This window comes from Manis pentadactyla, chromosome 10 (assembly GCF_030020395.1).
Source record: "Manis pentadactyla isolate mManPen7 chromosome 10, mManPen7.hap1, whole genome shotgun sequence".
NCBI lineage: Eukaryota > Metazoa > Chordata > Mammalia > Pholidota > Manidae > Manis > Manis pentadactyla.
The window spans coordinates 11273982-11296973 of record NC_080028.1 but is presented as its reverse complement, the minus strand read 5'-3'; the positions used below and the strand labels follow the sequence as shown (position 1 = coordinate 11296973).

Here is a 22992-nt window from a genome sequence, read left to right as displayed (position 1 = left end):
GTCCCTCTCTGAAACTGCCATGGGATACTGAAGCAAGCCTTCTCACATCAATCTTTTTAGGACACTTTCAAAAAAACTGACTCTCATCACATCACACAGTCAGTTAACATTTCATTCATCTACTTCTGCACACACAGTATCTAGCAGAATTAATGCTAAACTCTTCCAGTGAATACAGTACCTACTGAACTTTATACCACCATTGGTCAGCATGCATTTGCCATGGTCTCTGGTGCCCCTGCTTGGTGCTATGACAGGTAACACCTCTATAGCACTTACCATGGACCAGGCACTCTTCCGAGCACATTATATATGCTACATTAACTCACTTAATACAACAACCACAAACTATTATTATCCCCATTTTACAGATAATAAAACTAAAGCACAGAGGAGGTAAGTAACTTGTTAAAGGACACACAGTTAAGTGGGTACAAAGACAGAATTTGAATCTAGGCATTCTGATACCAGAATGGCTACTCAACATAGCATTTTAATAGAGTGTGATAACTGCTCTGGTAAGAGTTGTGTTACCAATGCACTAGGCTGTAACATATACTCTGTGTATACCTACCAGAGCAATTATTGTATTAAAATTACCTGTGTGCACATCCACTTCCCCACTGCAAATTCAAGTCTTAGTCATCCCTGTGCCTGGCATTATCATAATCAATAAATTCTTCAACTGAGTTTTAGGTTAAGAGGTGAATTAATAAAATACTATTTCTACCCCTTGGGTTTGCATTTATTTTCAATGTTGGTGCTTCTTCTGCTCCTGTGTGCCACCATTTCCTAAGACCCAACTCCTCTAAGACAAGGTCTACTTCTCAAATTGTGTTGCTTCCCTAGAGATGCTAGCTAGACCTCTCAAACTGCCTTGGGTACATTATTGCAATCCTAAAACACCAGAGACCCACACCACCACTCCTGATGGTTAGAGTACTGACAGGACAGCTCCTACCCCACAGCAGCCACCAGCCTGGATCATGGCTCTTATCAGAAACATGGAGTAACTTGAGACACCAACCAACCCATCTCTAGACTGCTCAGACAGGCGCTCTCTGCTATCAGGTTGCACAAATGCCTGGAAACCTTATACCAGGTATGAAGGAAGCAAAAGGAGCAACAAGAGCATCTGGTGCCCTGCCTGCTTCCTTTCACTGCTTGGGGAGACAGGGACCAGGCAGTCTAATTCATTCATTGAAAGCCTTGGGATCATAAAGATTGTATGGTGAAATTAGCATCACTATACAGTGGGGGTCAGCATTCAACTAGAGTGCAAGGCACATCCCTAACTGGCTTCATTCTCCAAAAGCTGGAATGCTACCTCCTCCATAATATTCTTGTAGAGACAAAGGTCCACTGCAGAAGACAACTCTGAAAACCACAATTTCATTTCGTATCTATAAATGCAGAAGTCTATAATGGTTAACTGATCTATAAGTCAAGCCTAAGTAAGGAATCCTTAATTCTATGTCTAAATTAGAACTCACTGTCTAGTAAACAAAAGAAAAATATTCCCTGTGTGTTGAACCATATCTATATACTTCCCCAAAAGCTGCACAGTGATCATATCCCACAGATGAAGAGCATTCTCTCAATTCTGGCCTTCCACAAACAAAGGGGTTAAGTGAAACTAACAGCAATTATGGCTGCTGAGTGTAAACACCTATTAGGAAATTCCTTTCTTACTATTAAAAGCCAAACTGGGTTCACTGAACAGCCTCCTGACAGCAAGGACATTAAATCACGATAAATGTGGGCACTCTGGACATGTCTGGTATAGATGTCACGCTGAACAAAATCACACTGCAGTTAGATTCTATGTGCAATGACTGAAGACAGATCCTGAGTATCACCTCACCACTAACTCAGTAACAAATAGGATATCTGATCCAAAATGGGGCCTACTAGTGCAAAAAGACAAGACCAGGAACAGCTGACTGGGGCAGGGAGAGCTGCAGATGTCTGTCTTTTACTCAAACATCTTTAAACGGTATCATCAGTCAAGGTGTCTGTGTGGGGTATTCATGTGAAAGAACAGAGATGCAGATTAGGTCTCTGATCCTGTGACTCCATGATTCCATAAAAAGATAGACTCATACTTTATGAGATCCTGTACTGTTCAGAATCATCCTTACCAGAGACATTTAGATAACTGTTTTTTCAGTAGACCAGAACAGAATAATCTTAATTCCACCAACCTAACAAATAGAGAAAAAAATCTACAAACTGATATTAAGTGATCTCCAAATACAAAGAAAAGAAAAATACAGAATAGCACACGTACTAACATTACCACTTGAGTTTTTTAAAGAGGGTGGAGAAAATATTATGTAGGTATTATCTCTGGAAGGATACCCAGATAACTAACCATACTGGTTATCTCCAAGGAGAGAAACTGGGTAGCTGAGAGAAGGCAGAGACATTTTACTTGCATATTTTGTATCATTAATCATGTAAACATTTTATATGCTTAAAAATAAATGTAAAAGAAAGGGAAAAAACAAACTCCACACAAAAAACTCTCAGAGACCTCATACTAGAATAGTAAAAAAAAAAAAAAAACTAAAAAATGAAAAAGTTTGACCTTATTTCTTGCTCTCACATATTCTCTCCGTGCCTGAAATAACTTGTCCATAAAAATGAGCACATCATTTCTTTACCTGACTGAAGCAGAGAGCTGGTCCAGAAAGCTTCTTGATGACTTCAGCTCTCATGATTCTATATTACCCTCCTTTATCAACACATTGATTTATCAACTGTTGATCATTATTTGACCAACAATAAAATTAGTGATGGTTTAACTTTGAGGCAAAAAACAACAGTAACAAACTACTATACACAAACAGCAACCAATTATCCCATTTAACTTCCCCCAAATACAAACTACAGGAAAGAGAAGCACCTAAGTCTAATATAATATAAAAGTACATGGTAAGTTTTAGCAAAATCCCAATTCAGAACACTGGCTAGACCCAAATTATTGAAGAAAGAAACTGGGGTTTGGGGTTGACTTCAAGCTCTGCATAAAGCAACTGTGAGGTAACAGGTGAATGTTTTCACTATTAAATACATGGCCTTAGAAGATAAGGAAGTACATATTCTCTCCATTCCTAATCAATCATACCCTTTGGTCTGAAGGACTCAAGACTCTAAGGAAAAAGAGCTGGATAAAGAGCCACAAGATCTGGGTGGAAACATCAGTTTTGCCACTTCCTAGTCTTGAAGGCTTAGAGAGGTATATTTTCACCATCTGAAAAATGGGAAGACTCACCTATCTTCTGGGGTTGCTGTAGGGAATAAGTAAGGACCTATGTCAAAGTATTTCATAAGCTATAAAACATAATATAGAATTAATTATTGTATATTATGTGCATTTCAGTCACCACATCTGAAATCCAGAGATGGTGATTAACAGAAAAAAAATCACTAAAAGTTATTAAGGAGATTTTTAAAAATAGATTGTATAAAAGTTTAGTTTCCACAAACGATTTACTGAGTTCTTCTGACAACATATCCCTGGCACTTACGAAGTGGCCAAAGATACAAAGATTAAGAGACTGTTCCTGCCTTTTAAAGAAGACAAAAGCATGAGGTGCAAGAAAACAGGGTTTGGTAGTTATTTAAAATTTTTTTAAAAGGCTATTTTATATTGAACTACCTATTATGTGTCAGGCCCTGAACTAAGACTGCTTACATTATCTCTTCTAATTCTTACACTGATCCTGTAGTATATTTTAAAAGGGAGGAAGCTGAGGCTTAGAAACGTTAAATAATTTAGCCAAGATCACACACTTATGATGTGGAAAAGCTAGGGCTCCAACTCAGGTATGTCTGCAAGCCCATTATATTTTTTATAATCTTGGAGTGAGAAAAACTTTTCTAAGCATGACACAAAAAAACAGAAACCATACCTGTAGTATTAAAAAAAAGTGACCTCTGATATAGTAAATGGAAAAAGCAAGATGCAAAAGAATACAGAGTATGCTAGTGTTTGTGTAAAAAGAAAGGGAGGAGTAATACAAGAAACAAACGGGGGTGAGTTGTTCAGTGAAGGGGTGCAAGGCAGATGGGGAACAGGAATGGGATCTTCAGTAAACATACTTTTTTATAAATTTAGAGTGACAACATCTGATTATGAAAAGTAAAATGTGATAGTTCAAATTTGAACTCTCAAAGTTATCTGGCTTTTTTTTGGCAGAATGATACTTATTATTTCTCAAAGAGCAATCAGTGTAAAATAGCTTGGGATACTCTGAATTGAACCATTTCCTTGCTTAAAACAGGGTGCTTGAACAGTCAGATTTTTTAGGTTTCTTCAAACTCTGGGATACTTTTAAACAAACACACTATTTACTATTTGCCTAAAACTCACACTGCAGGTAACAATTCATAGTGAAGTTAAGACCCAGTAGGAGTCAATTGTCCCTACACCAAGCTCAAGAAAATCAAATATAAAGGTTTCTTGAAACAGGCTTCTCAGGATCAAAAGCAAAGCCTACAGATCTTACTACACTGATGGACAGTGACTGCATTGATGTCTGGGTGGGGACTTGATAATATGGGTAAATGTACTAACCACATTGTTTTTTCATGTGAAACCTTCATAAGAGTGTGTATCAATAATACCTTAATTAAAAAAAAAAAAAAAAGCAAAGCCTACAGATTACTTAGTGTCCCAACTACTAGAGAGAGAAATGCAAAGTAAACATAAAGGAAAACTGCACATATGCACAGATACACAGGCATGTTAATCACAGCACTTTTATACAGCTGACAAAAATGACTAATGGTCCATACTAAGAACCTTTCTGAAAGACTTCTTCTGTATGTACCCAACATGCCAAAGTTAACCCACTAATCTCCAACAATGTAAAACAGCCAGCTCAAAGCCAAAACATTTCAGGCAAGAAGACCTATCTAGTATCACAACAAGCAGCTAAAGACCCATAACACAAAGTAGAGGACAAAAGATGTGCCTATAATCCATAATACACAGCAGCTGGGGATGGGGAGGAGGCAGTCAACAGACATATTAACTTCTAAGCTCTGACACAGACCTTTTAAATATGACTAGTATCACTTCAAAGTCTGGGATATCAAAATTAGCCAAATCATCTTATGGTCAGATTATGGCTTCATGTATGAATACAACATACAGAACATGCAGTAAAACTTTTGAGTATAGCAAACATGTATATGACATGCAGGAAATGGACCACATAGTCACAGTTGTACAGCATTACTTTCCATTCTTTAAATGCATCTGCCTCTACCTCTTGCAGAAATGTACAGCATAAAACGAGCCATACTTCCAAAACAAGCACTACCAACTCCCTGCCAGCTTTGCCAAAGCCTCCAGTGTGAGAGGCAGCCACTGCAGAAACTTCCTGAGGTTCCAACAAAGTCCTCAAACCCACTGCGCCAACCATTGGCAGGGACAGTGTTCCTGGAAGCTTGTATGGGGTGCAAACCAATGTTAGGCTTCATGGGTGCTGGAAGCCACCACAAAACATGTTTCAGTTTTGCTTTGCTTCCAATTCTTCCTTTGAAATCACACAATCCTACTACCCCATCCCCAAGAAACCCAGAAATAGCAGGTGAAAGCTGTCAGAGTCACATATTCAGACTGATGAGGGGACAAGCCAGTCTGATTAGGGAATAAGTGACCTCATTTGCAGATTCTTTCACAAAGGATGGGGGGAAAGGGGGCAGTGAGTAAGAAAGGCAGGGTGGGAGCTAAACAATTCCTGCCTTCTACCTAAAAGTATTACCCACCCTCCTCAGGATTTTTATGGAGCACTGAACTGCAGAAAGAAAAAAAATGTAAGGCCATAAATGTGACTGTATAAAAATCCCCAGGAGAGGATGCCCAATGATAAGCTCCATGCAACAAGGGCTAACTATGCAAGCTGCTTTTCTACTTGCCTAACAATCTAGGACAAAAAGAGCAGGCTCAGGGAAGTCCACCAACTTCCAGGAAAATGGAACCAAAGCCCTCTTGACTCAGGACAAACCACATACCCCTGAAATAAACCCCTAAATGAAATCCATATAGGTCTGCTTTAGCAATCATCCTGGCTGACAGCACCTAACGCACCCTCCTCCAGCTGCCAATTTGCAGGGAAAAAGTTCATCAAAATAAAGCAATTAGAAGAACTTCCCATAAGCCTCTGTTCCAAAAGTGTTCCAACTCAAGCAGGAGCCCACATTCAAACCCCCCAGTGACCATGTCTGCACTTCCCCTGGTTCTACTAGTGTTGCTTCCACTCCCACCCCACCCTGGAGCTAAGAGTCCTGCAGCTAACCCCACCCATTCCTCACAATAAATGTTTTGCTTGTGGTATTTGCAATTAGGATCTGACAAAATCAGTGCAGCCAAAATGAAAAATAAACAGTATGCCTCCTCAAAAACCACATGCCTGGAATAAAATATCCAATATTCAGTGCAAACTCTCTTTTCCTCAGCAAAAGAGAAACCAAGGAACACGTCTCTATATGGAAAAGAAACCCATATACCAGAATATTATCTAGGACAAAGGTCCCTAAAAAACCCACGTATTATGGTTGAACACACCCATGTGGAAGTCTGAACTTCAAAGGCTCAGTTTCCACCCTTGGGAAAAATCGGTTTTTAAGCAGTTACTCAACCATTATTATTTGGCAATTCAAAATTGTCATCTACTTTGTAAGTGGTATTCATCATGTGTTCTGTGCCTTAAATCCGCAGCTGAAATTTCTAGATGCCACGTATGTGCAAAACATGTCAGAAGGAAGTGATATTACTGGTTGCTCTCACTCTCTCTCTGATTTCCTTCTTAGAAACTGCTTTACTCATTCAGAATTCAAAAAGCCAGAGGCACTACAAAGTACACCCATTCGCCTTTAAAGAGACCCCCACTAAACTAGCAAGGTAAGTGTGGAGGTTGGCGAACAGACAAGGATCACAGAGAAGCACAAATCAGAAGCTGAAAAGGAAGGAGGCAGGGAGAACAAGGGCCAGGGAGCGATGATTCCTGTGAAATACTTCTATGAATGTACCTCCAAAGCTGAGATTTAAAAGAACTCTATCAAGCTTCCTCAATTTCAAGCATATCCAATGAGTGATCTGAAAAACTATGTGTATTTTGTGAGGTGTCTCAGTTTGGTATTTTTCCTGCATCCATAAAAACAAGCCACCAAAAGCTTATGAAATTCATTGGTTGAGAAGGGAAAGATTAAGGTCCACAGTTGATCAAATGGGTTTAGTACCAAATGGTGGTAATATATCCAAACTGCAACACTCCAGAATCTCTCAGCAGCACTGTAACAGGTAGATCAACAGACTGCTCCAGTGAACTGGAACAGGTTAGCTCTAATTGCCCCTTACTTGTGTGGTTCCTTAACCACACCATCACAAAGCACTTTTTAGACATACACACATGCACTCAATTAATATTTGAGCACAGGAAACTAAACAACAGGTTGCCATGCCCACCCAACACATTCAGCAGTTAAATTCCACCCCAGCTTCTGTTTTCAAAGACCCCTCTCTCACCTTTCACCCTGGTATCAATGGAAAGATCAGGTACCATTCACAAACCCCACAACACACAGTCTTCACACTAGCTGGCAAGCAGACACCCCAGGGAAAATCTGGAGAAACAAGTAAAGCCTTGGCAGGCCACAACTGAGAAGCAGGGAAGACAAAGTACAATTCAACAAGAACAATAGTTTCTCAACTACTCTGGCCCAGGCACAGTGCTAAATCCTACAGATCCCAAAGGATCACTTGATCTCAGTTCTGGGTAAGGGTGGAGGGACAAACATTTAAACAAATGTTAATCTAAAAAGTCCTAAAACAGAGCTATGGACATGATGTTTTGGAAACTGGCAGGAATGTGGGAGGGATAGGAGCAGATACAAAAGGCATCCAGGAGCAATCAATATACCAACTGATTCTTGAAGACAGGGCCTAGCAAGTGAGATATGTGATGCAGGAATTTCAGGCAGAAGGAACAGAAACAAAAGCACAGAGATATTACTGAGCCTGAGTAGCACAGCATGCTTAGGAAACTACAAGCCCCTGAACATGTACTTGGAGGTGAAGTATAGATAGAGATGAGGCTAGAAAAGCAGGCAGAAGAAGTCCGGCCAGAAGGACCCGGTGGGCCAAATGAGAGAACGGACTTTATCCAGAAGCCAATATAAGCTATCAAATGATTTTAAACTCTTTGAGATGGATGACTCTGTTAGCAGTCTTGAGGGTGGGTTTGAAGAGACTGGAAAGAGACCACCAAAGACAAAGGCATCCCAGTTCAACTTCCACAAACCAAAATGAGAACAAAAAGTGCCATCTATCTGATGCAACATACTTAACCAACAAACCTTGTAACATTTGAAACACAAATGACATTTTCACCACTCCTGCATCCCATGTACCACCAACACAGTTCATCAGTCACCCACACTCCCAGCAGAGATCCCACAGTTTCTGAGAAATGTCCACATGCCTGAAGCAGGTACTGCCACTTCAGTACACCTTTTAGTCCTTAGCAAAGAAGTAACTATCTCCTCTTCCTCTATCTAGAGAAAACACCATGGTCAGGTCCATTTCCCAACTCCACCAGGATGATGTGCAAATTGGGTTTCACAGTTTAACACACTGCTTCTCTCCAGCAGTGCCCAACTCTGACACTTATAGGAAGCCAGTTAACCACATGCTGATCAAGCAGTAAGCAGGAACTCATTGAGTGCTGTATAGGTGTGGGTAAAATTGTAATATTCCCAGAATATCTCGCCTGGCTTTAGTACATCTGCATATCAATAGGTGTTCAAAAGGTGGAGAAAAGTATGGCATTAGGGCATTTGCGACATTCCTCAGGAGTGGAGAGAAGTTCATGTCCATATCAATGGGTAATTACCTGGGCAACCAAGGGCGTGTCTGAACATGAGAGGTTAAGGGGAGGGTGGCTGGCTTGCTCCCCAGTTTTTGCTGCTGCTGGAGCAGGAGAGACATGGGCTGGACTGCAGTTTGTAAGCAATAAATGAGTTTTAAACTTTATTTCTCCGTTTGATTTCCATTTTTAGACGTATTTTGCCCCAGGGATTCCTCTCCCCACACTAACATCTGGTGCAGTCGGCAGGATTCCTCTGAACCTGAAATCTGTCATAATGGGTGTGACCTTTGGGAGGGCCGCCCCTAGAAATGATGGGGAGAAGTGGTGCTCATGCTGAGGGACGTGTGTTGACACTCGTGTGGTCATGGAGGCGCCACCACCGCTGCTGGCCGCACCAACCCCAGTCCATGGCCCGAGCGTAAGGCTACTGCTTCTGCCACTGCTGCTGCTCCTGCTGCCTGCCAGAGTCTGGACACAACTATGGAAAGGAGCGGATGTCCAGGTCACCTTGATAGAAAAGCAACTGGCTGCTGTGTTACCATGCCTTGCTGGCTACGGAGCCCATCGCCAGAACAGCTCCGACCAAGGTAGTAACCTCCTATCCCATTGCAGGGTGGGTGAGAGACTGGACCCAAAGACCACAGAGTGGTGTGGCACAGACACCTACCATATATCATGTGACTGGCCATTTGCCTTTGGCATCCCCAGGGAATGATGAAAGAGACGCACTGGCCCAGGTGCACTGGCTAGAAGGAAACCTGCCTCTGATGTAGCCCAATGGCTACATCAGCATTTGTTGCACACGGGGCAAAAGACAATGTGGGCTGTAGCCAGTCGGTGGGGCTTGCCATTGACCTTTGGAGAAGTCGGCTGAGCCCAGAAGGAGTTCCCTGCACGTTGTACACATCAGCAAACCACCAAGAGGGGCCTAGAGCATCTTTGCAGCCTATGGCTAGCTAGCGGTGATTAAGAGCAATAAAAGCACCGACTTTATTGGACATGCATTGCAAGGATGGGTGCAGCAACTAAGAATAAAATGGACATGGCCTTGGACATTTCAACACATGAATTGGTGATGGCTGGCTCTTCTGGCACCTTGGGGAAAAGGCCTGGAAGCTGGTCTCCTGTGTATTCCTAGAATAACAGCAAAGTGGCCCCCCAAAATCACCGTTATTTGCTTCTACAGTCCTTGTGTCCTGGATGCGCCCCCCTGGCTGCAGCTGCCACCTGATGGCTGGAATGGATGAGCTTTGGACTTAATCTGCATGGGACTTTGAACCTAGCTGAATCCTCTGGCTTGAGAATTATCATGATTGTGTTGCTGTTGTCAAGAAAAAAATGCTTAAAGAGAGGCCTGACTTTATCTACTATTTGGTAAAAGTTTTGTGAGCAATCTAGCATGGTTGTTAGGAATGAGTAAACAAGTGTAGACATATATTCTGTGCTTAGTGAGAGATTGTACATTTACTTAATCTGCATAAGCTGAATCTTCTGGCTTAAGAAGATTTTATTGCTGTTGCTATTGTATGTTATTAGATTGGTTGGAAGAGGGGGAACGAGTAAATTGTAAGGCAAGATTTCTGGAGGGGTGGCCTGTGGATAAAATTGTAATATTTCCAGAATATCTCACCTGGCTTTAGTACATCTGCATTATCAATAGACAGTCAAAAGTGGAAAGAAGTATGGCGTTAGGGCATTTGCATCATTCCTCAGGGGTGGAGAGAAGTTCTCCATATCAGTGGGTAATTACCTGGGCAACAAGGGCGTATCTGAACCTGAGAGGTAAGGGAAGGGTGGCTGGCTTGCTCGCCAGTTTTTGCTGCTTCTGGAGCAGGAGAGAGACATGGGCTGGGCAGCAGTTTGTAAGCAATAAATGGGTTTTAAACTTTATTTCTCCCTTTGACTGATTTCGGTTTTAAGAGGTATTTTGCCCCGGGGTTTCCTCTCCCTGGACTAACAATAGGTTATAAGGGAGGCAAGAAATAAACATTTACTGCTGGATTCCATGATAGGCATTTTAAATAATCTCAGTTACTTATAATAGCAGCTCATCAGAGTATATTTTAATTCTCCCAGTTCACAGATTTGTAAACAGAAGCTCAGACGTTAAATACCTTGCCAAAGGTCACTCAGTTGGTAAATGGAGGAGCTTACCAAATATGAGAAACTAGAAATAGTATTTATTTCACTATACCACAATTCAAGTATATATGGATAACAAATATAATTATATGTTAAGGTTGGTAATAATAACAATATCTCCCCTTTAAGGAGAGAGGCCCATAACCCACAGTCTCGGATTAAGGGATAACTCAGAGAGGTCACAGTTGAGTGATCACAACTGGAATCTCCAAATACTACTTCAAAAGGTCACTCCTGAGCACCAGTGACAAAAAAACATTCAGACTCAAATAATCAAAGCACCTTAGCTATCTTCCAAAGAAATATAGCAAATCCTCCATACATTTTCCCATCAGAGTCCCCAAGACAATGTTTGAAAAACCCTCCTGGTGATTTGTTCACTCATGTTATCATGAGTTTTTACCCACCCAAATTACAGAAATATGTCCAGAGTCCCGTGGCAGTTCTGATCCGATTTGCCCCAATCCTGGCCCAAGCAGCTTTGCACTACCTTCTAACTAGATCAGCATCAGCCAATGAGTTTATTCAAGCTGATCTGCAATGGATTAGGTAATGAAACTTTACCCACGTAAGCCGCCTGCTTGTACTGGGGCTGTAGGAGAGAAGAATGAGAAACTCAATACTCCTAGGGGCCACTGACAACACCCAAGTACTCACTGCCCCTCCTCGCTCCATCTGTCTGCTCACTCCAATTACTGCCATTTCCTTTCCATCATCTCTGATGTTCTTCGCTTCTGTCTTTGAAGGAAATGCACATTTGCACCAGACAGACATTTAACTATGCTTTACAAATGTGTATCAACAAAAATACAAACAAATCTGCTCACTAAAATGACCATCATTATTGTTTCTACAAATTATTAAAGCCTGACATCAAGCTGGCATCATGAGAGATGTTAAACTAGAGATTCACTAGCAACTTTTTTGTTTACACTGAGTAGTATACTGAATCTTTCTCCACACCCTGTAATCTTGAAGCCTGTCTGCTCCAGTGTTTTATATCAAAATAAAAGTTAAATCTCCAGTTAGCTTCTGTTGTGTTCACATGTCAGTGTGATAGAGAAAAAAAATGACAAGGTGGCTAGAAAATGAGAGAGGGAGTTGGGAGACAAATTCAATTCAGGCTAATCTCTTGAGTCACCCTGAAGAATAATTCTATTTAAATTCAGATCTGACTTTCTCTTCTCAAAGACATTCCAAGTTTTATATTCACAGGTTTCCCTGTGAGGCTTGAAAAAAATCAGTAATTTTTACATGAATGTGCCTCAGTTTCTCCATCTACAATATTTGCCCCTCTGGTAGCATTATAGGCTGAATGGCTGTGTTCCCCCAAAAGTAATATGTTGAAGCCCTAGCCTACAACGTGATGGTGTTTGGAGGTAGGGCCCTTGGGAGGTGATTAGGTTTAGATTATTAGGTCGTGAGGATGGGGCCCCTAGAATAAGATTAGCACCCTTATTAGAACAGGAAGAGAGATGGCTCTTTCTCTCCACCAGCATACACCAACAGCAAAGGCAGCTGTTACAAGCCAGATGCCAGTTCTCACCAAAGAGCAAATCTGCTAGCACCTTGATCTTGGGACTTCTGACCCCCAGAACTGTGAGAAACAAATTTCTGTTGTTGAAGCGCCCAGTCTATGGTATTTTGTTATTGTGCCCAAGCCAACTAAGACATGTAGAAAATAAAAATTCAATAATTTTAGTGTTCATGAAATTACCTGAAAGGAAGCACATCATTTTTATATCACTACTCAAATGGTATCATAATGTTCAGTTTCAGCATCAAACATCCAAATGAGAGTCCAAAGAAACATCCATCTCAGGGCAATGAAACCCAGAAATAAGCAAATGGGAAGATAACCTACTTCAAGAAATACAGCATCCACATAGCAATTGCAGGCTCCCTGGAACCCCTTCCCTGAGACCAGAAAGAAAATGTTCCTACTACTTGAATCAACCATTTATACGAACAACTGCTGAGCCCACTTAGCTAAGTGGGACTTACTACTGGGTGGTCAGAAGCAGTTAGTTGGCCATATAACAATCACATACTACCATTTCATTCCCATGAAGAATTTAACTGAAAGGTATAAGTAATAATTAAGGTGCATCTTGCCTTATATAGCAGCTAAGTTCCTAAAAAGTTACACAAAATTTGAGTTTTTATTCATCAAATTGTTTATATTCACTGGCAGAGCTAACCAAAAGAATAATTCCTCAGTAGGTTTATAAAGCCCAAGTTTCACACATAATCAGACTTGCTTAAAGTGAAATGAACTTCTAATATCTGTGCTGTAACTCATTTAACTGTCCACCAGGTCAGAGTACAGTATTTCCAAGTACTCTCTTTAACAACCAACTGCATTTCTCAAACCACAGTTCAGTTTTCAGGTTGACTCTCTCTTCCCTCTGACTCTGCGGCCAAGGGTCCTCTATCTCTATGTAGCAGCAAGCTGTGCTAAACTCCCCTTCCATCCACATAAAGCTTCCTCACACTGCCCTTGAAAGGAGGGACCTTCCTCCCTCCCCTAGGGTTCCATCTTAGCCTAAGGATTATAACATAAGCACCAAAGACTCTTGTGTCCCCTGCGCTCCATTGGGAAGTAATGATTTTACTCCAAAAGCTCAATGGCTGTGACTCAACAGAGCTCAGCTTTGGAATTCATAGCTTAGAGTTGTAGCTCCATTTAAAAAGTGGCCTTGGGAAATGAACCCCAGTAAAATGACTTTCTTCTGTAAAAAGGGGTTAATCCTTTCACACTCAAAAGACTGGGCAATTTCATGAAAGTACTCTCACCCTTGAATTTCATGATTTTTTTTTATTCCTTAAGTATTTGTAAAAGGTAAATTTCAACTTCAAACTTAACAGGCACTAGTCCTTACTATGTATTATTTATAAAGGATAAATACAAAGAAAATATAGTTCCAGTCTTCTAAGTGCTTACACTATCACTAGAGAAACGAGTAAAGCAATTTAGGGGCAATACAAGATGATGCATAATTAAGCATCGATATAACAGAAGTCAAGAGGAAGGTCTGCCTGGTGTGAACAAAGCTGTCAGGAAAGGCTTCCAGAAGGAGCTATAACCTCAGAAAAACTCCAATTGTGTTAAGGTATGAGAAAAAAATGCTTTAAGACAAAAGCATATACCACAACAGTTGGCTACTCTAGATTTGTAAGTGTGCAATTTACACAGGGCCTATAGGCATTTCTACACCACTGATATTATCTCCTAAGACAGCCTCGCCCTGCTCATTCTGTTCCAGCTACACTGGTTTCTTGTTCTCAAACACACCAAGTACACTTCTTTCTCAAAGCCTCTACGCCCTCAGTTCCTTTACCTGAACCCTTTCCTCAAATACATGACTGGCCCACTCTCTCACTCCTTTAGCAGATAGGCCTTCCATGACCGTCTTCATCACTACCCCTTTCCCAGATCAGCTTTTCTTCCTAGCATTCACCACCACCTAATAATAGTTGTTGATTTCTTACTGTCTGTTTCTGTCAATTAGAACATTAGTTCCGTGAAACAGGGTCTTTGTTTCATTCACTACCACAGTTCCTAGGTTTTAAAACAGTGCCCAGCATACAGCTGCTGCTCGATAAACATCAGTTAAATGAACATTAACTATTGTATCATTATTATCAGAATGATATAGGAAAAGTCCTAGAGGTGTAAGTCACCCAGGCTTAAATTTTATCTTTTCAGGAACATTATATCTCCTTTACTCCCAAATACACTTTAAGTTTCAATCTCTCCATAAAGCCTTCTTTGATCATTTCAGCAGGAATGACTCTCCCTCCTTCTTCTGGATCCAGTGGCACAAATCCTCTGCATACTTTGAGGCTAAATTATGCAATGCTTTATGACATGCATCCACTCTGTGGTATCTCTACTCCTTTTCCTCTGGAACATACAAAAAAAGTTTATACACATACATCTACATATATATATATATATATATATATCTATACACACACTTTTTTTGTTTTTTCACCCAGTTTGTCTCCCTAGATTGTAAGCACCAAGTACCTCAAGGTCAGAGAATTTGACATATTTTTCAGAAGGTAACTTAGAAATTACCCTGTACGAACACTTTATTTTACAACTAAGGAAACAGAGACAAGGGGCTAAATCAATGAAAACTCAAATACCTGTATAGTGTGTTGAAACTACAACAGTAAGAATGCACAGAGTGAAAAATAAAAATCTGCAAATACAGACAGTGAAAAAACACTGTGGAATAGTTCTAAGTAGTCCATTTGTACTCAACAGACCTAATCCACTCCTTCCTCTGCATACTCCAAAGTCCCTATACACTGCTCCATTTCCAAATACTACTATCCTTAGCCAATTTGAAAACAACCAGCAAATAATTGGCACCAGGAAGAAAGGGAAGGGGTGTCTTACTTATAACCATGATTGACAAAAGCAATAAATAAATACAGACAGACATAGATATGTGCACACACCAAGCAGAACCTGCTCACCAGCATCCACACCCAGTCTTCTCTCCCTATCATACAATGTTAACCCACCTCATCTGAAGGCTATATATTTTTTCCATGGCCCTGAGCTTTTACTTCTCACAATCTCTCTGCTTGAAACAGAGCTCTAATGGAGAACAAAAGCAAGCAAACTAAACACATGAATTCAAAAAATAAACACTAAAAGGATTACTCTACCCAAAACAACACAAGTTAACAGAGTGGCCTCTGCAAAGGAGACCAAGCACAGCAAACATGCCAGGCTTAAATACAGCTCCATCTCTAACACAGGAAGTCAGGCAGAGCCTTGAAAAGCAGGGAGCAGAGCACAGGAAGTCTTCTGGCACTGCAGGGATTTCCAAGAGTGGTGTAATGGAGAGCACAGGAATAGGAAATACAAGACTAAACTAGACTTCTAGTTCTACTACCAGCTAACTGGGTGGTCTTAGGCAAGTCACTGGTCTTCTCTAGACTTTTGATTCCCCGTATTTAAAACGATGTGGTTAAAACATTTTGGGACTTGAATTCCCTCCAAAAAAAAAAAAAAAAAACAATGATGAAAACAATTTCCTTCCCCTAAAAAAAGTGCAGGGAAACTATTTTGCCAAATAATCTTCCAAGTCTCTCCAGGTTAAGAACCCCTAGAAAAGATAACGTCTCTGGTCCCTTACATCTCTAACATTCTATGATTCTAAAAGAATTAGGCAGATATTCTAAATGATTGCTGGTAGGTGAGCCCCCACCATTTCATAGCAAGTATTTTCTGAGCAGACCAAATCCTAAAACCTACCAGTTTCATGCTCTTCCTCAAACTGATTATCATCACTACTTTTCCCATTCCCCACCCAAATCAACCAGCTTATCCTTGAGTTCCCAAGTCAGAAACCAATCTTCTAAAACTTTTGTTTTATACCCCAGGGCGTTGAAGAACTAGCCGGTGCCCTAGCCATCTAAGTACAACTGACAAAGCACAGAAGCGGCATGTCCTGTGTCTCTCTTCAGACTCACTGGCATGCTTCACCAAGTTAATGAGACTGAGCACCACGGTGTCCCAACAACGCTACCCAAACTCCTGGTACTTCTCACACTCCTTGTGTAACTGATTGAACCCACAATCTAAGCCACATCCCCTTTGAGCTGTCGAGGAGTTTTCTCGCTTTCCACTCCTTTATATGCCGCTCCCCTTCCCCATGCCAGTGTGTGTCGAGGTCTGACAAAAAGGTCTGAGCAAACCTTCCTGGGAGGTTTCCCACCACCCAGTCCCCCCACTGCACCCCCGTCTTTGACTCCGTCCCGCAGCTCTCTGGGCAACAGACCCAGGATCTCCCGGCTTCCACTCCATCCCTAGGAACTAAGGAAGGGTTTGAAGAAATGAAATCCTGCTCAACTATGTTCGATTTCCCCCCAAAACGTACTCACGCGTCATGCCCCCTCGTCCCCTCAAGAAACAGGACCCTCTGGGGTACACCGGTCCTCCCGCACCCGTCGCCTCTCAGCCCGGGCTCGCCCCACCTTCCAAACAGGCCTCAACCGGCCCCCTCCCGCCCCCAAGCCAGGACCCCGGGAAGCCCCCCCCCACCCGCCCTGGAGCCCCGGGCCGCCCTCCCGGCCCCCGCGCCGCGCCCCCGCGGTAACGCGTCGTCCACCCCGCGCGGTCACCTGCATCCCGCCGCCGCCGCCGTCCGCCGCCTCCTCGGTGCGCGGCCGCTTGCTCAGGCCCGGTTCGGCTCCGTCTCCTCCCCCTCCGGGCACCGGCAGCTCCAGCTCCGACTCCCGCTTCATCCCCCGGGCAGCAGCGCCGGGGCCGAGCTGAGGCGACTGCTGCGGCTGGGCGCCTTCCGCCATCCGCCCGCGCCCCCCTCGCCTCCGGGAGCCGGGCGTCCCGCGACAGGCCACCTCCCCCTGGGCCTCGGCCCGACTGTCGCGACAGGCGGGCGCGCGCCTGCCCCCGCCCCGCGTGCGTGCGTGCGCGCGCGCGCGTGCGCGGGCCCGGCGCTCCTCCGCGGCTGGCGGTCGCTGCTCGTCGCTAGCCGGGTCCTCGGCTCTGCGCCGCCGACGGGTCGCGACAGGCACTCGCTCGCACCCCCACGCGCACACGCGGCCCCCGGCCCGGCCCGGCGCCCCGCGCGCCCCGCCTCTCGCACTCACGGAGCTCGCCCGCCGGCCCGCGCTCGCTCCTTCGCACCGTCCCTCACCACACGCGGGGCCGAGGGAGGAAGGGGGCGGTCCGGGCTCCCGAGGCGTGGGGAGGGGTGTTTATTTTGGGGGGAGGAGTTGCTGGAGGCAGGAACGAGCTGACTGGCCGGGATCCCGCGACCCGCCACTGTGGCAGCACCGGGAAGGCGGGGAGAGAGAAAGGAGGAGGGAGGGACCGGGATCTGGGACTCCTGCCCGCGCGGGAGCCTGTGGCGGAGGGGGCGGAGGGGGCGGAGCTGGGGGGCGGGGCCAGCTCCCCTCGGCAATCTCCGCCGCCTCCGCTCCGAGCGCCCGAGGGAGGACGCGAGAGATCGGGGAAGTTCGGGAATCTCCGGCACCAGCGAGGTGCTGTCCTGGAAGGGCGGCAAGGCTGGAGTTCCAGCCGGCTCGAAGGGGGCGGGGTCTGTTCTTTTAAGGGCGGTGCCACAGCTGAGGGCCGGCGAGCTTGAGAGGCCCGAGGGCCCAGTAGCGACTCCCTGTTGCGGGACTATGCAGTTAGGACCGGAGCCTGCTGTCTGGTCGTGTTGGTTATAGGCAAGGGAAGAGGCACTTGGTGGGTGGGGGCTCTTTGTTCCCTCTCCCGCAGAGTAATGGGGGTCTCGAGTTAGAAGTTCCAAAAATAAAGCCCTGACTACATGGATCTCCCCAGTTCTGAAAATCTTTACTCAAGTCATGAGTATCACATTCCTGATCATCTTAATCATACCTGACGTTCGTAAGAGCTTTACAGTTTGCGCAGTGAGTTCACAGACCCGTTTTGAAGCTGACGGTATAGGCAGAGCAGATACCATGATCTCTGTTTCATTGTTACTGAAGCTGAAGCTTGGATAAGTCCAGAGGCTAAACAGTAGGAGATCCACATCTCATACTTTTTTCTCTACACCTTGCTGTCTATTGTAACACTTTATACAATTATACAACTTATACAGTTATACAATTTATACAACTTCATACAATTAGACACATTTGTGCAACAAAATCTCTCCTACCTGACTACCAAGAGGGCATCTACTTTCCCTCGGTTCCGTAGCATGCCCTGTATATTAGAGGGATGGATACAGTGATGTTGGATAAACAGCCTGGTGGTTTCTGCTAACTAGCTTAAAAAAGCTACTTCATCTCTTTGGGCTCCTGTTCTGTCATTTGTAATGTGAGGAGATGGTTTAGATCAGTGGTTCACATCCAGGAGCAATTTTTCACCTTCCCCTTCTCACCAGGATATTTGTCATCATCTGGAGACATTTGTGGTTGCTCCACCTGGGGGGCAGCAGGTGGAGGTGGGTTGCTAGTATCCAGGGGAGAGGCCAGGAATGTTCAAAAACCTGCTATGAACAAGACAGTCCCCGTAGCAGTCCAGCCCAGGACGGCAATAGTGCTGAGGTTGAGAAACCTAGGTTAGGTGATTTCTACCGTCATTTCCAAATGGGTCTGTGCTCTGTCCTTTGAACTTTGGTTTAATCCGGGTAGTGCTGAAACAGTATAGTGGTGAAAGATCCCTGCTTTGCAGTTAGGCCCACCCTGGTTTGAATCCAAGCTTACCACCTACTGACCGTGTGATGTCAGACCATTGATGCCTGAAGAATTTCAATATAATATCGGTCTAAAGCCTACAGACTGGTTGGAACAGAGGCCTGGAGGACTTGTCTTGAAGCTGTTCTCTCATAGTGAGCACATTATCTTTACCTAGGCTGTATTACTGATCAATAAAAACTACCAAGTTTTCACTCTTTCACTTATAAGTCATGGTACTCTGTCAAAGCTATTTAGCCTCCCTCTGCCTCATTTCTTCCTCTGAAAAGTAGGATAATAAGAGTACCTTCCTGGAAGGATTATTATGAATGTTCAATGAGTTACCCAAATTAAAAACTTCAAACAGATTGGTCTATAGAAAGCACTCAATAAATGTTACCTGTTATTTTATTTACATCTTAAATGAGAATGAAAAAAACTTCACACCACTGTCAAGATCAGAAAATATTGTCAGAAAAATAGATTATCATTAGTATTGGGTTTTTTAATTTTTGGAAGGTGGCTTCTGTGGGGCTGCTAGATGTTAAGATGGGCAGACCAAGCTCCCAAGTCACCCTTTGTTGCAACTACCATGCTGGGTAAATCACATATTTTCACTAAGCCTTCCATTCCTTGCTTATAAGATGACAATAATAGCACAGTGCTGTTCTAAGGATTAAATGAGACAAACACTTAGCACAGTGTCTGACATATACTAACTGTTTTGCAAGTGGTAAATATTTATCATCTAATTTGTTAGTGATAATAAGCTACTGGCTATAGGGGTCCATGGGACTGGTAAGAGAAGCCCAGGTATCTCTTAATACTGCTATTTGGGCCATTAAATTGGAAGTTCAAATGCTGGCAAGCTTATTCTTGAGCTGAATTAGGCAGCCCTAACCTAGGTCAGGGGTCCCAGGTGACAGTACCCACAGCAGGTGGGGTTTGACCCTGTCCAACCCAGCACTGTGGCTTTGAAGAAAATGCAGAATGTCTCCTGGTGGCCTATGGAACAACAATGTTTTTTTTTTTTCTAACCTTGGTGCATCAGTGTTTGGTCTTCTGAAAATTTTACTTTCTGAAATAGTATCTTAAGAATTCTCCTCCCCTCTCTACCTGCCTGCCAAAGTATCGGAATCTCAATGATATCAGGTCCTCACTGGGCTGCTCTATGACCCAGCAAGAAATGAGATTTGGGATCAGAGCTGCTTGTGACTCAAAGTATTGTTATTCAAGTAGTGCACATGTCCCTAAGAAATAGAATGATGTGGTATAGGCATGTTTGAATGACCAGGCAGAACAAAGAGAAATCAGACCTGCCCTGTAAACAAGCATTAAGCATTTAGGGAGAGAGAGAATAGAAGTCTATAAATAGTAGAAAAGGCCAAATGTACCCATGGCAGCACAAAGAACCAGATCATTTCTTTCATACACATCTACAGCTCCCTGTTTGGGAACAGGTGGTTGTAAAACACTACAGAGAAAGAGGACAATTAAAGAATGTTTTCCTAGGAAGAATTTTTAGCTGCAGAAACTACTGGAGTCCTGGTATTTATTCATTTATCCCTTTGACAAACTATGGGCAAGAGTCTGGAATATCAAAATGAGTAAAATTAATTCCTGGAGCTCACAGCCTAGGAAAGAAGGGATGAATAAATAAAAGGACAATTGTAATGTATTAAAATAAGGAGGTCATCGCTCATAGCAGTAAGGAACATGGACTCTGGTGTCACACAGATAGGAGTTTGAGTCTGAGTCGGCCATATATCTGACCTTGGACAGTAGCCTTAGCATCTCTAAGGCCCAGTTTCTTCATTTGTGTGACAAGCACTAGTAGTTTCCAACCCAATACCCATTCTCCTCTTATTCTTTACTAACAGAACTGCAATTTTGTTCAGGGTATAAATCTTCCCAACTTTAAGAAGAAGGGAAAAAAACGGAATTCTCAGATTCCCTGGCAGCTAAGAGGGGCCACATTAACAGTTCTGGCCAGAAAGATGTAGGAAAGAGGTAACACCTTTTCCCATCTGATAAGACAGACTGTAAGAAAAAAAGGCTCTTTGCTCTTCATCCTTTGCCCTTTGCTGTTTACCCTTCTTCCTGCCTGGAACACAGACTGCAAAAACAGCAGATGTCATGTCTCCACAATAACGAAAGCTACATGCTAAGAATGGGATGTGGAACCCCACACCAGCCCTTACACGTCTACCTTAAGGTATCATTATTTGAGCAAAATAAGTTCCTATTTGGTTAAGCACTGTCGACAGGTTTCTACATGCAGCCAAACTCAACTCCTAACTGATATAATCTGTAAATTGAGCGTAATAATAGTATCTCCCCCTGGGGTTCTTTTGGGCATTAAATAATGCATGTAAAACACTTAGCATGACACCTGGCTCATAGACACACTCAATAAAGAGTAACGTAGACCTTTTTACTACTATTATTACTCCTATTATCCTTATTAATATGATTATTATATGCACCCAAAGCTGTAGGAGCAAATAGGAAGCTGTAGCTTCCTCAGGAATGTTATGTTTGATCTGGGTTTTTTAATGAGGAGGTATTCCCTAGGATATGGTTTCTGATAAAAAGTGAGCAAATTTATGTGTGCCACAAGGGTTTAAGTGTGCAGGACTGTTCACCAGGAAAAAACTCCAGTAAGAAGGCGATAGCACTGAGCTTGAAAGTAGAGGGCCGAGAGTGGAGTCAGGACCAGCTGTGGTCCTCAGACTGGGACTGAAAGATCTAAGTGGGGGGTCCAAGCATCTAGCCGCAGGGCTATTGTGGGCCCCCAGGAGCTATATGGTAGGCCTCCTCATCTGTGTTTTCACTCTCCACAGTTTCAGTTACAAAAGTCTAGAAGCAGATGACCCTCCTTCTGGCTTATGGTCAGAAGCTCAGTAGGACCCTAATGCTATGTCACAAGGCCTACGTCATTCGCCTCCTTTCATCTCATCACATAGGCATTTTATCATCTCACATCATCACAAGAAGAAGTTGAGCACAAGATAATAAGAGAGACCACATTCACATTCTTTTATTGCAGTCTATTTTTATAATTGCTCTATCTTATTGTTAGCTATTATTGCTAACCTCTTACTATGCCTAATTTATAAATTAAACTTTATCTGTGTGTATAGGAAAAAACATAGTAAATATAGGATTCAATACTACCCATAGTTTCAGCATCCACTGGGGATCTTGGAACGTATCTCCCATGGGTAAGACTGGATGGCTGTAGTAGATCTTATGAAAGATCTATTCAAATACCAGTTATTATTAACCCAGCTCTCTGGTTCCTGACAGCCATATGACAAGCTGGTGGCATAAGTTCTTTGAGAAGATGAGTGCTAGCTACCCTTAGTCCCTTACTTGATTTCTTTGTCCCTAGGACAGGGCACAGAGCTTGACACAAAATGTGTGGCTATTCCAACAATCCCGAAAATATAACACTATAAAAAAATATACTAAAATATGTTAAAGTATGTAAAAATCATAACCCTCGATCTCACAGATAAAGACCCGGAGCAGAGCAGCCGATCTTAGAAATGCTGTCTTAACCGTGCACTCTTCTAAATAAAGACAGAGCACTCAGGGCCTGACTCCTTTCCCAAGACTTATCATCTCTCTAATCAGAGAGAAGAGCAGATATAAATAGAAGAGAGCATTTTCTACTACAAAGCTTTCTTTTCCCAAAAAAGAAAGGCGGAGACTCCCCTTGATAATTCATTGGCCCAAGGAAATGGAAGAGACTCCTGCCATGTGGCCGGCT

At 43.1% G+C, this 22992-nt stretch overlaps 1 protein-coding gene across 23 annotated transcripts in view; it reads right to left on the bottom strand.

Annotated features, from left to right (window-relative positions):
• Positions 1-17844, bottom strand: part of RBFOX2 (RNA binding fox-1 homolog 2) — a 292632-nt gene extending 274788 nt beyond the window's left edge. For 4 of the 23 annotated variants that reach the window (XM_057486400.1, XM_057486405.1, XM_057486403.1 and 1 more), the window contains exon 1: positions 17172-17839. In XM_057486400.1, coding sequence (XP_057342383.1) covers positions 17172-17357 — 186 coding nt within the window. In that variant the 5' untranslated portion in view covers positions 17358-17839. Of the gene's footprint in view, positions 1-17171 lie in introns of all 23 variants that reach the window. The other 19 variants (XM_036891523.2, XM_057486401.1, XM_036891522.2 and 16 more) reach the window with 11 other exon arrangements.
• Positions 17845-22992: the final 5148 nt, after the last annotated feature.